The 18,102-nt window shown below is 38.0% G+C and overlaps 1 protein-coding gene across 4 annotated transcripts in view; it reads left to right on the top strand.

Moving 5' to 3' along the window:
• The window catches only part of CLGN (calmegin), a 71,159-nt gene that overhangs the window by 17,348 nt on the left and 35,709 nt on the right, over window positions 1–18,102 (top strand). For all 4 annotated transcript variants that reach the window (XM_034772947.1, XM_034772948.1, XM_034772949.1 and 1 more), the window contains 5 exons: window positions 568–641; window positions 7,920–7,978; window positions 11,750–11,891; window positions 12,759–12,840; window positions 17,416–17,608. In XM_034772947.1, coding sequence (XP_034628838.1) covers window positions 568–641; window positions 7,920–7,978; window positions 11,750–11,891; window positions 12,759–12,840; window positions 17,416–17,608 — 550 coding nt within the window. The remainder of the gene's footprint in view (window positions 1–567; window positions 642–7,919; window positions 7,979–11,749; window positions 11,892–12,758; window positions 12,841–17,415; window positions 17,609–18,102) is intronic.

Genomic DNA, 18,102 nt, shown 5'->3' with positions numbered 1-18,102 from the left:
CAAGTTCGCTAACTTCTCCCTACGTTTTCCCTTATTGACAATATCTTACACATTTTGGCCATAATGATTATGCCTTTTGATCTTCCATTTATGCTTTTAGATATGCAATAGCTTATGCTGCTAAGCATCACACACTGAAAATATTAGTGCATAGATACCCAATAGGTGCTTAACTTTTTTTTTTTATATCTGTAGGCACAGAACACACACATCTTTTTAATTCTTAGGAATATATTCAACTTCCATATACTTTAGTCTGTTTAGTGGAATCCATTAGCCACCTCCAGGGCTAATAGAGACTATTTTGTGCTGGGTAAAATAATCAGTTTACCATGAACTTTTTAAACTTAAACAATATAATATAGAAAATGTAATAAGCCCAAGATAGTCAAGATACTACCTAGAAAATACCGTGTATGTTAAAAGTAGTTGGGGCTGACTACTTCTCAGAGAATTACAATTGATTGTATTTCTTGCATCAGGTATAAATGTACATATGAGCTATGATGTATTTCAGTAAAAAAGTTATAATTCATGCATTGTACATATTTGTGTAAATGTCTTTAGGTTATGTACAAGACTCCAAAGCCTACTGGGGAAGTATATTTTACAGAAACCTTTGATGATGGAGTATTGACTGGGTAAGTGTTCATAACAGATGACATTGTAAACCTTGAATTTCAGCAGTTTGAATAACTGATAACATCTAGAGCCAGTAGTCTGGCCAGAACTGCTCATGGTTCACTGATCACAACTTGTTTGTTCTGTAATTTTAATAAAGTATTTTCTAAAGGTATTTCAAAGATGTTTGAAATGGGAAAGCTCTACTAAGTAGTCAGTGAGTTCTCTATTTTAAGCAAAACTGTTGTACTGTACTCTTCCCCCCGCGCGTCTCCCCTCCCATATCTTGTCCACTTTGAAGTCTCCCAGTCACTACCTTTTGAGATGTCTGGGGTTGTAGAATAATCTGTGTTCGTAAAAACTTTCCTTTATATTCAGTGGTGATGTCTCATTCATTTATCACATTATTTGCCACATACCACTTTATGCTGTTCAAAAAGATTAGACATTTACATGGATAATGAGAACATCCACAGCTACACTGGATAGCATTAACATCTTATACCTTGAAGGTACCTATATAAGATAGCTGTTATGGCATTGACCAGATTTGACAGCCTAATAACTTTTAGGATCCCTTTAATGTATGTGTGGGTGAGTTGTGCATTACAGACTACTGCTCCCAACAGTACAGGTGTTATCACTACTGCTGGATTTGTATTTCCTTTATGAAGGCTAAATACCATTTTTGTGTATCTCCACCAGTGCAGTGCCAGTGTATATGACAAGTGCTGACATAGTCTCAGTTGTGAAAAGACTCCCCTCCCCCATCCTTCCAGAATACATCGATCACTGCTTAGGTGGCAAATTTGATTAAATTCCTGTTTTGTTTTTGTTTTTCTTACTGGCCCAAAAGTGAAGTATTTTGGAAGCACCTTAACTTACAAATCTTGTATGTGCTGCATACATCATAAATCTTGAGTATCTTTCTTGTCAGTATCCACTTTGTGATCAATTTATATTGTTTAGCAAGCCAATTCTAGAGCATGTCTTGAAATTATATCAGCTTGTTTCTCGTAGGCCCAAGCTGGACACCCATGTATACCTGGGGCAAGCAGAAGATGTGGGTTCCAGTGGCAATCTATAATTTAACAAAAGCATTTTGATGCATGGTCAGATATTTGAACACCTGGCTGAACTGAGTATTGCTTAGATGTAGTAAACTGTCGGGGGGAGGGGAGGGGGAAGAAATAGGCTGAAGGTTCAGTATAACAGTCTCTGTGATGCGAACAATGCTATGAAGTTTTGGAAGAAAACCTGTACCTTTATGATGAACTAACCATATTCTTGGTGCACTCTTATTATGGAGCTAGAGATAGTGTTGAACAGAACCAAGAACCAGACTGAGGGACCAGGGGGAGGAGACTGCTAACCCAAAATGTATGGGGCAGGGTCACTAGCTGCAAGAGACCATAGCAGAATCCTAAATGTCTTCAGAGAATCTCAAACTAAGAAGTTTCAGGAGGATGATTTCTTGGGAGATGAGACACCCCTCTCCACGAGGTATGTGTGGGTTTCTCTCCCCCTCCCCTTACCCCTCACCCCCATTGTTTCAACTGATAATGGCTGGCTTTGCATGCTCTAGGGGTTTGGCAGAATGATTTTTCATACAGTGTGGTTATAAAACTTAATTGCTGCCAACCTCTGGCTTAATTGCTCTAGCACAAGTGGCTAGTCCTTCCTGAATTTCCTTCTCTTCCTCCTTCCCTTCCCATCCCCCACTCATTCGGTTCTACCAGATTCACCAGTTCAGCAGTCCTCTTTCACCTCCTCCATATTTGATTACTCAGGGCAATGAACCTTGTAAAGGCAAAAGTCCCCAGGCCTAGAGCATGTCCTAGTAAGGTGCCATGCCCTCTCCCATCTCAAAATTGTAGCTGAATGGGGCAGAAAATGAAGTCAGTCCATCCATATATATAAAAACGTTAAAACAAGCAAATTTTATTGTGGTAGTCAACATATTGGGTACTACAGCCTCAACATGTAATGGTTTACGTGCTGGACCAGGATATTTAGGTTGGTTAGTCCTCAATCCTGTAATTGAATCTGCATGGGCTGCATAGAGCCCTTTGACCTCAGTGACCATTGCATGTAAGGGTTCACCAGCATGGATCTGACTGCAGAACCAGAGTGCTAGTTAGTTTGTTTGCTCTAGCTGCAATCATATTTCATTCTGCCTCTTTAGTTAATGCTGAAATGCAGGAATAAGTGCCATTAAATAACAAACCACTCCAAGTATGTGGAAGGTAGGATAATGATGCTGTAAACATCCCCTGCCCAGCCAATCTAATGGAGAACTTTATTTTAGACATCTGCAAATCTTTGGTAAGGCCAGTACTCTGTTCTAGAAGTTAAGTTAGGACCAATGTTAATTTCTCTGTGGCCACACAGAAGTTCATTATACCAGTCCTAGAGCCTGTTCTGTTATCCAGTTTCCACTCTAAATATTTTTTCAATGATCAGCCTTACCAGTCATCTAAATATGGCCTTCCTTCACCTTGGCTAAAATTCGCAGTACAGAGATTCTGTTCAGGCACTGGTTAAGCCTGCAGTGACTAAATTTCATTAGTCCCTTTCCTAATAATCTATTTTAAGTTGGAGAGTCTTGGTTTCTCACCAGTTTGAATCTTGAGAACAGAATAACTAGAAAGAATGCTTTGGAATTGTAAACTAAACAAATTGGTATATTTTTTTTTTATTAAATTCCTTTGTATTTTAAAGATTGGCTGTGCCATTACTAAGTATCTCTTCATATTTTTCATTTCAGTGTTGATCATGACAAGGCCATGAAAGTGCAAGAGAGAACCATACATCTGACACTTAAAGTCCAGAGCTCTTGACCAGTCAGGGGAGGAGGAAGACGAAAATGAGAAGCATGATTTCTAGATTTGCAGAGAAACACGAAAAGGGACTCTGATAGACTATTTAAATTAGGGGAGGAAAAAACAGCGCTCTGTTGCAAGATAAGGCAAAAGAAGAGACAATGGCTTACATCCATTGTGATAGGAAAAATTAAAGCTGCCTGAACAAGATTTCCATAGGGTGCTTGAGTGAGAGTTTTCAAGGGCATAGAAACTAGTGCTGTTATCTCAGCAACAGGCCGTGTGTGTGTGTGTGTGTGTGTGTGTGTTGCCTTCTAAGCAAAACTGCATGATACAAGACCATAGCATCTGTTATTGAATTGCCTATACTCTTCTCTCATGTACATTTCCACAATACTCCATCCTTGCTAGAGAGCAGGGGGAAAAGAACTTAAATCCCTTGGACATGCATTTCATGTCCCATAAACCATGTTTTCCTTAATGTTTTCTTGCTTTGCACTACATACCTAATGCATTTGTCCTACTAATTTATGTGTAATAAAACTGATTTGCAAATTGAGTCACAGATAAATGCTGCAATCTTTGTAAGTGATGTATTGACAGAGTAGCCTCTCTACTATTTACAGTTATGAGTGAGTAAATGAATAAAAGAAAAGCAATACCCAGGATAAAGAAATTATAAAAAGGTAAAACCTACCATCAGCCAAGGAAGCGGTATTTATTTCATAGCAAATGAAAATATCCAAATCTTTCATGCTTCTACATCATTCATCCCAACCTCCACCTGGCAACATATGTGAAAATTACAATTTGATTTGCATTCCTAATGTAGGTAGCGTTGCCAAAGTGGTGGCACTACTTTTCTGTCCAGCTGAGCATAACTTACTGCAAAGTCTGCAGGCTCCTCTCTCCACAAACAGTTCATTCTTGCTTCACAGGTATTATACAGAACACAACAGGCAGATGGGTATATCCATATTGCTGATTTGCAGTCACTAGGAGTCGTCAGACACATCCAAATGCATGCTCTACCATCCTTCACCTGCTTAGTTTGTAGTTAAACCACTATCTGTCTGGGTTTGTGTAGTGTGGGTATAACATCATAGCCCAATAGAGCAGTGGATATTCACTTAAAATCACTGGGATGGAGATGCCATAAATACCAATGTTGTGATGTGGAAACTTGCACCTCTGTTCACTCTTTTAAAAACCCTGGACTTTTGAAAATTCTTGTATCTGCGCACTCTCCCTACCCTACCAACCATATGTAAATATCTAGGAACTGGCCACAATGAATCATATGCATCTACTATAGTAATATAGTTTCTTGTTAATATAGCATTGGACTCGATGGGGTCGGCACAGAATAGACTTGAGTTCATTTGCATTCCAGCACCGTTTTGAGGGAAGCCAAATTGTTCAGATTTCTCAGTGATCTGTGGGGGGTCTGGCACTGAAGTAGTGGGGCTAGCTTCCCAAGAAAGTACAGAAAAGTCCTCTTCCTCACGTGGAAGAGCGGCATGCACTGATGCTCATTTCAGGGGTCTAACAACTGTCCCACCAGTTAGATCATGGACCTGACCCAAAAAATAGTGATCCACATGATACGGTACTTCTAGTAAGTTCATGTAGCCTGTTACTCAGAATTGTGGAGGGAATCTAAGCCTTGCAGCATTAATTCCTTTAACTAGTAACCTCATTCTCTAATCCTAAGCATGTACTGGGGGTATACCCTATGCTACTTTTTCTGATCTACCTGAGATGCTTGGTAAGTGATTTTTTTCATAGACACAAGACTGCCTGTACATATATGTATCTTAGCCCCCATGCTTCTCAACAGCCTTAAAAATAATTACATTTTTTTTTTAAAATGGGAGGTGATTGGGGGGGGGTTACGTTTGTGCACGGAAGGCTAACCAATCTTGTCTCTGGAAGACCAGGGTTAGGGGGAGGCATTCCAAAATCAAGGATCCTTCAGAGAATGGCCTGCCAGCAATTCCTTCTGGTCTATACTGAGGGAATGCCAACTTCAGTGCTCTGCTCAATTCACTGTAGTAGTATATCAGGGGCAGAGAGAGAAAGTTTCTTAGGAAGCCAGGCACCAAATCACTTGGGCTATGTAGGTTAAAACAAAACAAATTGATTTCCCTATGCAAGCTGATTAAAAGCCAGTGTAGATCATGGAGCACTGCCTAACATGCTCACAACACGCAACTCCACTTAATTGTTGTGCACCAAAATGGTCCCAAGATGTGGCTCTGTGTGGAGCACATTAGCAACAATCTAATCTTAAAATGACAAAGATGGGGATAGTTGTGTTCAAGTCTAAGTGGAGACAAGGTTGCCTCCAGGAGTAGCCCAGAATCTAATACCCCAAATTACACATCTGTTTTACAAATGGTGGTCGTGCTTCTCCTGAGGGGCAGCAATATAAATGGTCAGCTCTTCCAGTTGCTTCCCTCAGACCCCATGAAATCACAGCTAGCTGTCATCATCTAGGCATGGGACAGTTAGTTCCATTTCTCTGGCATAGTGTCCTCTGCATCCTGAGTGCACTGCAGCCTGCCAGGGTCTTCCCACTGACCTGCTCAATGGCCTTATATATGCTTTGAACAAGAGAAGTGACAGTCAATTCCTATGGCACCCTGCAAAAAAAGAAAATCCTGGGGGTAGAGGAAAAGTTGTCCACAATTTTTCTTTTGTTGCTCAGAAAGATAAGAACAAAGCTACTGACTAGCACTCACTTCACTCCTGGTAGGGTACACAAACAACCCAACAAAATCTTGTGCTGAAACACATTAAAGGCTACTGACAATGTCAAAGCAGCAGCAAGTATACTTTATCTTAATCCATTGCTAACAGCATCACATAACGCATCCAGTACAGTTTACCCTGTACACGGCTATAGCCAGATTGAAGGAAATGATGAGGATTCAAACTGCCAGAGAGTTGCCACAGCTTTCTCAGTTGATCTTTCCGAAAAATAGAATATGGGGATACTAATCAATGGTTAGCCAGATTATCAGCATCAGGAGTTGATTTTCTTAAGCATAGGCACACAATAGCTTCTTTAGTGTAGCAGTGTAAGTATCTTTCATCCTGGCTAGTAGGTTTAAGCTTTGAACTAGTAGGTGTGGCTTAAAGTGAGAGAGAGAGAGAGAGTGTGTGTATATACACACACACACACACACACACACCCATATAGCCACTGTTCCAGAGATGAATGACTTTATACCAGTGTAATTTTAAATCCCACTAAGCATCTCAATATCTCAGGATAATTTTTCACTTTCACTCCTGTTGAGAAAACATTCATATTGAAGCACTGGAAAGCAAAAGCCAGATTTTTCTCTGTTCTCTATCACAGTATTACTCAGCTGTCAAAAGTTCAGATTCATAGTTTCAGTTATGGCACAACAGGTTTTAACAGGTTGCTTTTATTTATTCCCTGTTCTGTTGGAATAATAGCCAGATGCAAAAAAGGGTGATGTCCTTAGGGAAACCATATTTAGTGTTCTTCACTGAAGTAGTACTAGGAGGCAAGAATGAAAGGAGTGCTATGGGCTGTTTTTCTCTTCAGTAGAAAACTGATAACTGAATACATTGTCTGTTTATTCATTAATATGCCTGGAACTGGTGGTTTTGAGTTAGCTTATTTTGCAAGCTAAGTGGGGAAAACAATATATCCGTACACAAAACTTAGGGTAAAGTGGAGACTAAAATAATTTCAGATACTTTGTCCCTGAAAAAGTATAAATATAGTTTTAATTTCTCAGCATCTATCACTGAAGACCTGTGAATCCCTTAAAGTATATGTGCAGTAAGCATACAATTATGATTAGAGTGTAACTGTTTGTACTTCTGGATTATCTTGAACTGATTTTTAAAGATACATTGGGTGTTTTGTCTTCCCATTCTCTTCCTTCTCCAATCCCACCAATGTTGTCACTACAGGATAGAGTTAAGGTTTGGGTGTCTTAACTATGCATTTCTTTACCTTGATATGTTTGGAATTCTTTAAATTTAACCTTAAATTTAAATTTCCTAGGTTTATAATGCTTATTTTTGAGAATATTACAGGTGTGTTTTAACTATCACCCTTAAATGACTGAAATGTAATCTTGACCTTACCTCATGTAACAGATTTTTATCTGGAAGCTAAGAGTTATGGGTCATATTAATTTTACTTTCATTTCAAATTCTTACTAGAACTTTAAAGTTAATATTAAGCATGCCTGCAGATTAGCCCCAGCATGTTTTAATTTTTCCTAAATATTATTTGTTCATGTTCTTTAAATTCCAAATGATCAATGAATAGGGTGACTTATTTTGTCAGAATATCCTTATTTTGCATTTACTGCTTAACTATCTAAAAAAGAAATTCTTACTTCCTTTGTTAAATAATAATCCAGTTTTATTTATATTTTCTTGTCCTTATTACACAATTTAAACAAAACAATTGTTTTTCTTTCACAGGTGGATATTATCTAAAACCAAGAAAGAAGATACAGATGAAAACATTGCTAAATATGATGGTAAACCTTTCTTCCTTTTCAGTGTAGCATCTTTCTCGAAAAGCAAACTTACTTATATTATGTTTTTCTGTCCGTAAATTTGAGGTTGATCAAAAAAGTCTTACCGTGTAGAGTGCACAAAGTTATATTGATACGGAAATATAAAATATTTTTTGCTGTTCACAGGGGGGAGGTTAGCAAGTGATGATATTAGGGAAAAAAAAGTTCATTGGAAACAATGTCGAGTTACCGCTGCAGAGAAAACAGTGCTAGAATGCCTGTGACATGAGTAGCCAGTGGCAGTTGTATAATGATGTGACTGGTGCTTTTTGAGAACAGTCTTCCTCTTCTCTAATAAAAAATTTAATAGAGCAGTAAAATTTCTTAAGTATAATGTTGTATTTAAAGGATTATTCTATTTAAAACTTACATGATACAGTGGAATTTTTAACTATCAAAAATACATGCCTTAAGCAACATTATTCACATTACCATATATCTGCTACTAATTGATCAGTGGCTACCCTCAAGAAAATGTAGTAAATGAAACAAAATTGTGGGACTGAACAGCCATGAAAAAGGTGAATGCAGTCCTAGGATGCATCAGGCGAGAGATTTCCAGTAGAGACAGGGAAGTGTTAGTACCATTATACAAGGCACTATCGTGAGACTTCATCTGGAATACTGTGTGCAGTTCTGGTCTCCCATGTTTACGAAAGATGATTTCAAACTGGAACAGGTGCAGAGAAGGGCAAGTAGGATGATCCTAGGAATGGAAAACCTACCTTATGAGAAGAGACTCAATGAGCTTGGCTTGTTTAGCCTAACCAAAAAAAAGGCTCAGGTGAGCTATGATTGCTCTCTCTAAATACATCACAGGGATAAATACCAGGGAGGCAGAGGAGATAAATTTAAGTTAAGGGCCAGTGTGAAGACATGAACAAATGGATATAAACTGGCCATCAACAAGTTTAGGCTTGAAATTAGAGGATGGTTTCTAACCATCAGAGAAGTGAAGTTCTGGAACAGCCTTCCAAGGGGAGCAGTGGGGGCAAAAAACCTAACTTGCTTCAAGACTGAGCTCGATAAGTTTATGGAGGGGATGGTGTGATGAGATTGCCTACAATTGTAGGCAATCTGTGACTGCTAGCAGCAAATATCTCCAACGGCCAGTAATGGAAAACTAGATGGGGAGGGCTATAAGTTGTTACAGAGAATTCTTTCCCAGGTGTCTGGCTGGTGGGTCTTGCCCACATGCTGAGGGTATAATTGATTGCCACGTTTGGGCAATTCTTTTGTTCCCTGTCCACATCCATTTGGCTGCCATTTTGAGAGGTGGAGTTTCAGGGTTCATAAAGTGTTTTTAAAAGGGGGTGCATTAATATTCCTACCTGATCTCCCTTCCCCTTCATAAGTGGGTTCTGACTCTTGAGTAGCCTGGGTTGGATTTGGCTGGCTCTCTGAGGGTCTGAATTCCCTCAATGAGCCATTCATTGCTGGGTTGCTTTCCTCCAGGGCTCAAGGGGAGTCCACCATCAGCATGACATGCACCTCCAAAGAGTAGCTGAAATCCAGGCAGGCATGAGGGGCAGTCCTGGATTTTCTGTTACCCTTCTTTGCATTTAGGTAGGACTGCTGCTTTTCTTTCACCTTAGCCCAGCATTGTTGCTCATCCCTTTTATATCCCAGCTTTTGCATGTCTTTGCAACATCCAAATAAGCATTTTTATTCCTATGGCAATTCTGCAGTTGAGCTTGCAGTGCCCCTTCTCTGAGCAAGCTGAGAAAGTCCAGGAATTCTTTCCTAGATCAGGCTGCAGGATGAGGCTTGCCTGAACTTCTCTTAGCTGTACTTTAATATGCTGGGGATTTTGAACTGGGTGGGCTTGTGGTCACTGTGACCTCGGGCAGCAGTGTTCAAAACTGGGACCAGAGTGGGCACCGTCATGGGGACAGGGCATTGTGGGATTGTTGGAGGAGTATTGTGAATTGTCTACATATGAATCCTACCAGTGAAACAGTGCTGGTACAGGACTTATGTCATTCGGGGAGTTGGTTTAACTTGACGACTGTAAACTCAGGGTTTTACCAACAGGACTCCAAATTGTGTGTGGATGCACACACACATGTGCCAACCTAAGTGAAATTTTAATGGTACAGTTGTATTGTAGACCAAACCTTTGTCATTCTCCTTGTCTGATGATATCATCTGGCTAGCAGGATACTCAGCTGCACAATTTTGAGAAGTTGTTTTTGGTTAGCACTTTTTTAAAGCCATGTTTTCAGATTAGATGTGATCATATTTGGATAGGCTTCTCTTTTTGCCTCCCGTGCAGTTGGAACTGATTGGAAGATTAGAAGAGCAACATTTAAACTCAAGAAGTGTCGTTCAGTGACTAATAGGGGAGCTGGCTTGCATTCTACCTTGCTACTATTGCCCTTAAGGGTAGGACAACAAAACAGCCTTAAATATGAGTGTGAAAGAATGCTTTCAATCTCGCACTAAAAAGATTAGGATCATGTGAGATTAAAAGAAGCAAAATTATAAGGTTAAAGAATTTTTAATTTCAGGATTTTATAAATCATAAAACAGCAAGAAAGGGTGCTGACCTAGTTTAAAAAAAACGACAACTTGTGGAGGTCATTTTTTTTTAATTGGTGTTTGTAGATCTGCACAGGCCCAAAATATTGTTGTTTATAAACAAGAACTTCTGAATGCATCTCTTGAATCTTCATCTAATGCTTGTAAGGCTGAAATAGATTTTGTAGCAGAGTTCTCAAAATGTGAATAGTAATTTGGACGCTGTATTTAAGTATTCATGATAACAGCATTAATAGAAACTTGAATAATGTGACAGATCAGAATTGTACTGTTGTCTTGCATGTGTGTAATATTGCAATTAATTGGAAGTTGATGAGTATGCACATTTGTGCAAAACAATGCTTCAAATTTGAGGGTTTACATCCTTATTGATTTAGTTGACTGAAGATAATAATTGTATGATAAAAATGTGCATCGTTTCTTGTTCAGTATCCTCTTTTGTGATTTGAATTTTTGTGAGACTATGTAATGTTTCTCATGCTTTGGTTTCCTTTAGTGGTTTTTCATCAGGAAATTGTTTTATCGGTATAACTAAGTTGTCGTTATTTTCTTTATATCCTTTTCTGTAGTTATGGAACTGTTTTTGAGAGCAATTTTAAAAATGTACACGTTAAAAAAGAAAGAAAAGAAAAGCTGTTCTGGTATTGCTCTGTACTACTGACTTGTGGAAGTAGTTTTCTAATGGGCTCTATTTCCTGAAAAAAGATAACTTAACTTAATTTTTCAGTTAGCTGTTAGAAAAATGTGAATCATGCATGTGTAACATGATCATTTAGCTTGTCAGCTGTGATCTGAAGCAGTCAAATTTAGGGGGAAATTATTCCAGGTTTATACTGCAGCTTAAAAAAAAATCGAGTTGTATCATTAGTAATAAAATGGATACTTGTTTTACTCTATAGTTATCTAATTGCTAACTTTGGCATTGAGTGTCAGGATTTGCTCCTAGTAATTGCTTGTGCAGTAACACTGAGTATCTGCAATAGCAATTGGTATCAGGAAATCTCAAATGCAGGCACAAGTTATTTTCTCTGTGCGATTTTTTTTTTTAAACCACATTATAATATAAATAATAACATAGCTAACTGTCTGCTAGCTCCTAGTAGATCTCTTAATTTTTTCTAAAGACAGCAGTAATTTCTTGCCTTCATCTTGCTGTTTTTCAAAACTTGTGGGGTTTTTTTTTTATTTTAGGAAGATGGGAAGTAGAAGAGCTTAAAGAAAACACAGTGCCTGGAGACAGAGGATTAGTTTTGAAGTCAATAGCAAGACATCATGCAATATCAGCTATGTTAACAAAGCCATTTATTTTTGATACTAAGCCTTTGATTGTTCAGTAAGTTGCTCTTCAGATTTGTACTTAATTACTCTTCTAACTTTGAAATATAATGAAAAAATGTTTTTGTATGATTCTGATTTCCATTCCAACATCGATTGCCTTGCACAAATGTACCAAAACCACAAATATGAAGGTGTTAATATACAAATAAATTATTATAAATGTATTGTTTTATCGTTTAAGGTTTTCAAACCCAAACTAAAGTTATATTTTAGTGCTCATATGTTAAAAATAGACGAAATGATGTTTTAAACCTTTTGTCTGAATACTTAGTCAGGAATTCAAGATCTCATAAAATGGATGTAAAAGACTGACATTTAAATGGCAGTGTCTCTGCAACTGAGCTTCCAAATTACATGGAACTTGTGAGAATTTCAGGTGGCTAGGCATATAATATCTAAATACATTTTTCAAATGTTTAAGTCAGTGGAAATTGACTTACAAGTAATTCAGAAGAAACTATGAGATGGCTGCTCTAGTTAAATCTAGACCATGATGTAGGTAGGCACAAACATAGTACAAAACTTCCCCATGCAACTCGGTCAAAGTGAAGTAGTGAGTGGCCTCTGTACATCTGCAAATGCTGCCCAGAAACTTTTCTTAGTAGAGATTGCTACTGTGTTGAACTGTAATGTTTTTTTAGATTGACACTATTACATTTTGCATCACTGTTGCCTTACATTGCAATAGCAATAAAATATTTCAGGCAATTTTGTAAAAATGTTTTGGGAGTAGTGATTTATATGAAAATACATATGTTTATACACAATCTTGGACATGGATTCAAAGTTAAATTGTAAATCAAACTGAGCTTTAATTATTCCAGGGTATCAGCAATGTGCTCTTTGATTCCCTTTTATACAGGTATGAAGTGAATTTTCAAGATGGCATTGATTGTGGCGGTGCATACGTTAAACTTCTGTCCAGTTCTGATGATTTGGATTTGGTATGTCCTTTATGTAACATTTGATAATTATTCTTCCGTTTAGGGGAATGTGATCGTAGGCTTATGGAATGTGACTAAGGGTATGATTGTTCATTCGTGAGTATCCAAAATGCTCAGCAAATGGGGGAATCAGGCCCAAAGTTTGCTTAGATTAATGAAAAGTCTGAAATAGAAATTTGTATTTTTTTCTAATCTGAATAGTTTGTATAAAATCTCATATACATAAAGCCTTCAGAGTTTGTTGGCCAATTATGCTTACTAGCATCTGTTATGTTGAATACAAGAAGTATTTTAACTATAATTAATTTCCATTATTTTTAAAGCAGAAATTTTAGCCTACTATAAAAAAGTGGTTTAAAAAAAAAAACCCTATAAAGGTCTGAATCACCCAAGAACACACAATTCATTCATTCTGATTTGTTACATTTTTCTATTGGAATTGTGAATATCTAGGATGAAGGGCATGATGTTATATAATGTAAGCCATATACTACCAGTAGTCCAGGTGCAGAACTCAAGTGATGTCAATTGTTCTTTCTGAAATTTTAAATAAAATGACAATTCATAGATGTTAAGGGCAGAGGGGACAGTTATGATCAGCTAGTCAGATCTCATTCTATAATACAGGCCATAGAACCTCAACCAGTAATTTCTGCATCAAGCCATAACTTCTGTTTGAGCTATAGCATACCATTTAAAAAGATATCCAGTCTCGATTTACAAAAACAACAAGGAGTCTGGTGGCCCCTTAAAGACTAACAGATCTGTTAGTCTTTAAGGTGCCACCAGACTCCTTGTTGAGTCTTGATTTAGAGACTTCAAGTGATGGAGAATCTACCATGTCATTAGGTAAGTTTCAATTGCTAATTCACACAATTTTAACATTAATTTATAACATATTTATAGTGTAAATTTGTTTAGATTCCAGCTTCTACCCAATGGATGGGTGCCTTTTCCCCCACTCCCCCCCCCCCCCCCCCCCCCCCGCTATCTTAAAGGACTATCTGCTCTTGGAAATCTCTTCCTCTTGTAGATACTTGAAGACTGTGATCAAGTCACTTCTTAACCTTCTCTTTGATAAATAGATTGAGCTTCTTAAGTCTCTCACTGTAAGGGATAGTTTTCAGACCTAGGATCATTCTTGTAGCTCTTAATAAGATTGATATCCATGTAGTTTGGATCTATGAGGGTTATTACTCAAGTTAAGGGTACAAAGAAAAATTATTCTGAGATCTTTTAAACCATCAAAACATGACCCTAAATTAGTTTAGAAGACATGTTCATGCCCCAAAACTTAAACTTTTTTGGTAGATCCTTTCAGAGACCCAAAATTGTTTGATTGTGGAATTGAGGACAATACCAAAGTTTGAGAATTAGATCTCCCTTTCCACCTGGTCCTCTGCCATTTTGTTTTCCTCCCATAGAAGCAGGCAATTTTAAGTGAACACACATACATAGGAAATACCAGTCTGTACATCAGCAGGAGAGTACATTGTGACCAGAAATCAGTTTTTATTTTTAATCACCATATAGAGAATCTAGCATGGCCCCATCCCTTTAAGGGCAAAACACACAAAAAAAGGTTTTCCCTGCCTTTAGTCACTGTGGCCTACCTCATTCAAAGTCCCCATAAACAAAAAGGGAACAGGGTTTGTATAGCTTATCACACAAGAGTTAGTTCTGACTGTTTTTCCTTCCTATGAGGGTGAGATCCTAGGGAAGTTGAACTAAAATCCACTTTGGACTCATGTAACCTATGGGAGGAGAGGTACGTCAATTTATTTACCAATTCTGTGCTACAGAGTTCCTCTCTCTGACTTAAAGTATTTGCGCAGACCATGAGTTCCCATCCTTGCAAGGGCTACAGCTGCATTTTCTATAGGAACTTTTCCAAACACTAAAAGTGGAAATTATAATAGGATTCACTTTCTTTCTCTTCTTAGGAATCCAGTACCAGTCTTTACCATAAGACAGTTAAACGCACACACAATTAAGAATTTAAAATTCCTTTTTATGAATAACACTCCAAAATAGACCATTACAGCACAGCAGTTTGAATACACTCTAGCTAGACTAACATGACTAACTAGAGATTTGTTACTTTTTCCTTTAAAATGAAGAATATAACCCAGGGTTTAACCCCCCTGCACCCCTCAAAGCTCCTCAAAAATGTTGATAAATATACATATACAATACCTTACAAAATCTATACAGGGATAGGGAGTTCTGACAATCAGAGATTTTTTGCTTTCATGTAGGCTTTACCCAATCCCTGGCTATTATATAGACAAATAAAACATTTAATTGTACTACACAACCAGTTATTTTAGCATCCACATTACTGAGCACATACACAACTTCAAATAAGAAAGATGAAAAAAATCTGTACAATTACTGTAGCTGTTAGGCTCACACACTGTCTTTGGTTCAATGATGTTGCATACCTCCGAAGACATTTGGCCTCCAGTCTGAGGTTGCTCCTTTATGGTGTTTCCCCAGTCTCAATCCCATCGAGTTCTGTAAAATTACAGGAAACTATATGGCGAGCCAACCCAAAGATCAGTCTGGGTTATCCCTGGCAACTCTATCTTCTCCCTTCAGGACTGGGCTGGATCTGAGTCATGGGTCTCTGTAGAACAAAATGCCTGCTTCATCAAATTCGTTTTTTCTTCCCTCCCTCCCCTTTTCCCCTGCTCAAATTCACCAGAACAGAGGATGGACAATTAGCTGCAACTCTTCTCTGCTAAATATTAGTTCATTGCCCCAGTCTCTCCAGTGTAAATTGGGTAGGGGGTTTGTTCAAGGTGCTTTACAGTCCATAAGAGATATGGAAGCCTGAAGAAATTACTAGGTGTGAAGTCTGTTGAACCAGTTGTAAAATGTCAGAGGTTCAAGATGGAATCCCTTTGCTGCATTTTGGCGGGCGCTGCTAGTTGTTACTTGACATTGCAGTAACACCCAGAGTCTTCAGTCAGGTTTGGGGTCCTGTAGTGCTAGGTGTTGGAAAAACATGAATTAAGGAAGTCCCTGCCTCCCCCAAAGAGATTAGTATGAAGAGCGATGTGACATGACAAGCAGGTGTAAACACAGTGGAGGGGAGGTAGGGGAAGGGAATAGTTTGTAAGCACCATTATAGCTGTTTCTTTTAAACAAGAGAATTGAATTGATTAACGAATCACTAGCTATTAGACAGTTTTCCCGTGGAAGTCATTGTAGAGATGGATTTTACAGGACTTGAGGGAGGACAGGGTGGTAGCTATATGAATGGATTTGGGGATATGTCCCACACATAAGTGGTATCCTAGAAGAAGGTGCAAAGATGCTGTGGGAGAAGTACAAAAGCAAGTGACAGAGGCAGCCATTATTGGTGGAACAAAGGGAGTGGGAAGATCACAAAGTAGTTAGATAAGTTAGAGATTGACAAAGTAGGGAGGAGCTAAATTATGAAGGTCCTTGAAAATAAGAACCAGAAGTTTGTTTTGATACAATGGAGGGACTTAGTGTGTGAGAATTGTGACATGACTGAAGTGGCCTACTGGAAAGATTTTTAATGCACTGGGCAATGGCTCCTTTGGAGCCCTGTCAGATTCAGTGAACTCTTGAAAGACATATTGAAAGACATAGGGTCTCCCAAATTTTTTAGCACAATTTCACATAGCTGTATTATGCATGCATGCCTGTTGTTGTTAGAACAGTCAGAAAATAATTTGCTCTCCCCATCAATATTGGAAAATGCCGTCATGTTCACAAAGTATGATTTTTAAACTGTTATAACTTCGGCAAATCTAAATTGTGTATTTTTCATTTCACCCTCAAAAACAGGGGTGTTTGTTCACTTACAGAAAGTCACCTCCTGACAGAGACCAGACTGTCAAACTTACCTTTCGTAAATAAATTTTCTAGAAATTATAAGTGGCTGAAAAAGGAGCTTAAAAACTTTAACTATCGCTACATTTTCCAAATATAAAAATTCCCATAAACAATTGAAATATTGAAAGATCTTGACAACATAAAGTAGTATGGAGGTGCCCTATGAAGGAAAATAATAAATCTGTTTTTTTGTTTTGTTTTATCAACTACTCACAAATGTGGAGCAGCAGGACAGTAATAAAGAAAAGTAGTAGATGGTGACATACTATCTGATTTTTCTTTTTACCATATTAATAATTAAATTGCACGTCAACTATTTCCATTCAGTTTTTTTACAGGGCACAATACTTGTAGAAATAAGTACAGCTGCTGTTTTATTTCATTTTAATATAGTATTCACAGATGTTATTCTTCCACCTTTAGGGCCTGATCCTGTGAGTTGCTGAATGACTCCTTGTGAGGTGCTGAGAATCCTTTATGCCTGGTCAGTTTGGTGGAAACTCGGCATCTCTCAAGAAGTGCTGAACATCTTGCAGGACTGAGCCTATAACCCTTGGGTGCTGGAACTGACATTTAGTTGTGTGAAATATATCACGATAGGATTATAAGCAGGCTGAACGCCTCCAGCATCAAGGAGTAGAGGTACACAGGTTGACTTCATTAAATGTATTGCATAACCAATACTAAACTCTCTTGCTTTTATAGGAATACTTTTTTGACAAAACACCTTACACAATTATGTTTGGACCAGATAAATGTGGAGAAGATTACAAACTGCATTTTATCTTCAGACATAAGAATCCTAAAACTGGAGATTATGAGGAAAAACATGCTAAGCGTCCTGATGTAGACCTAAAAAAATTCTATTCGGACAAGAGGACACATCTGTATACTCTGGGTATCCTTTAATTTAATTCTTAACGTTGCACTTAAAAAGGAAAGGTTAGAAAACAAGGTCCCCATTCACTGAAGACTTACAAATGAGCCTGTTTTCTGCCTGTATAGTTTCGTTCATTGTTGTGGATATTTGTGTATGGTGTGTATCTTAAATAAATGGCTTTGAAATTCTGTTGCTTAAGATTCACTTGAGGGGGAAAAAAATAAAAATTGGCCATATCCAACCATTAGCACACTGTTAAAGTACGCTATTATTTACACTCGTTGCAGTAAGCAACAATGTAGAACACTATCACTACTTCATCCTTGACTACTGCAACGAGTGTAAATAATCATTTGTTGTTAGATTTATAGGAAAAATAGAGGCCTCTACCCCAGGCTCCAGGTGCCCTGTCATAAATTATGAAAACAAAATTAGATCACCTGCAGAACACCAAATTCCCCTCCTCCACAAAACTGATTTCTCTCAAAAGTCCACCTCTCCAGAAGTGTGCA

The sequence above is a fragment of the Trachemys scripta genome, chromosome 5 (genome assembly GCF_013100865.1).
Source record: "Trachemys scripta elegans isolate TJP31775 chromosome 5, CAS_Tse_1.0, whole genome shotgun sequence".
Lineage (NCBI taxonomy): Eukaryota > Metazoa > Chordata > Testudines > Emydidae > Trachemys > Trachemys scripta.
Note: the sequence above shows the minus strand (reverse complement) of the source record. Positions and strands in the feature narration are given on the sequence as shown.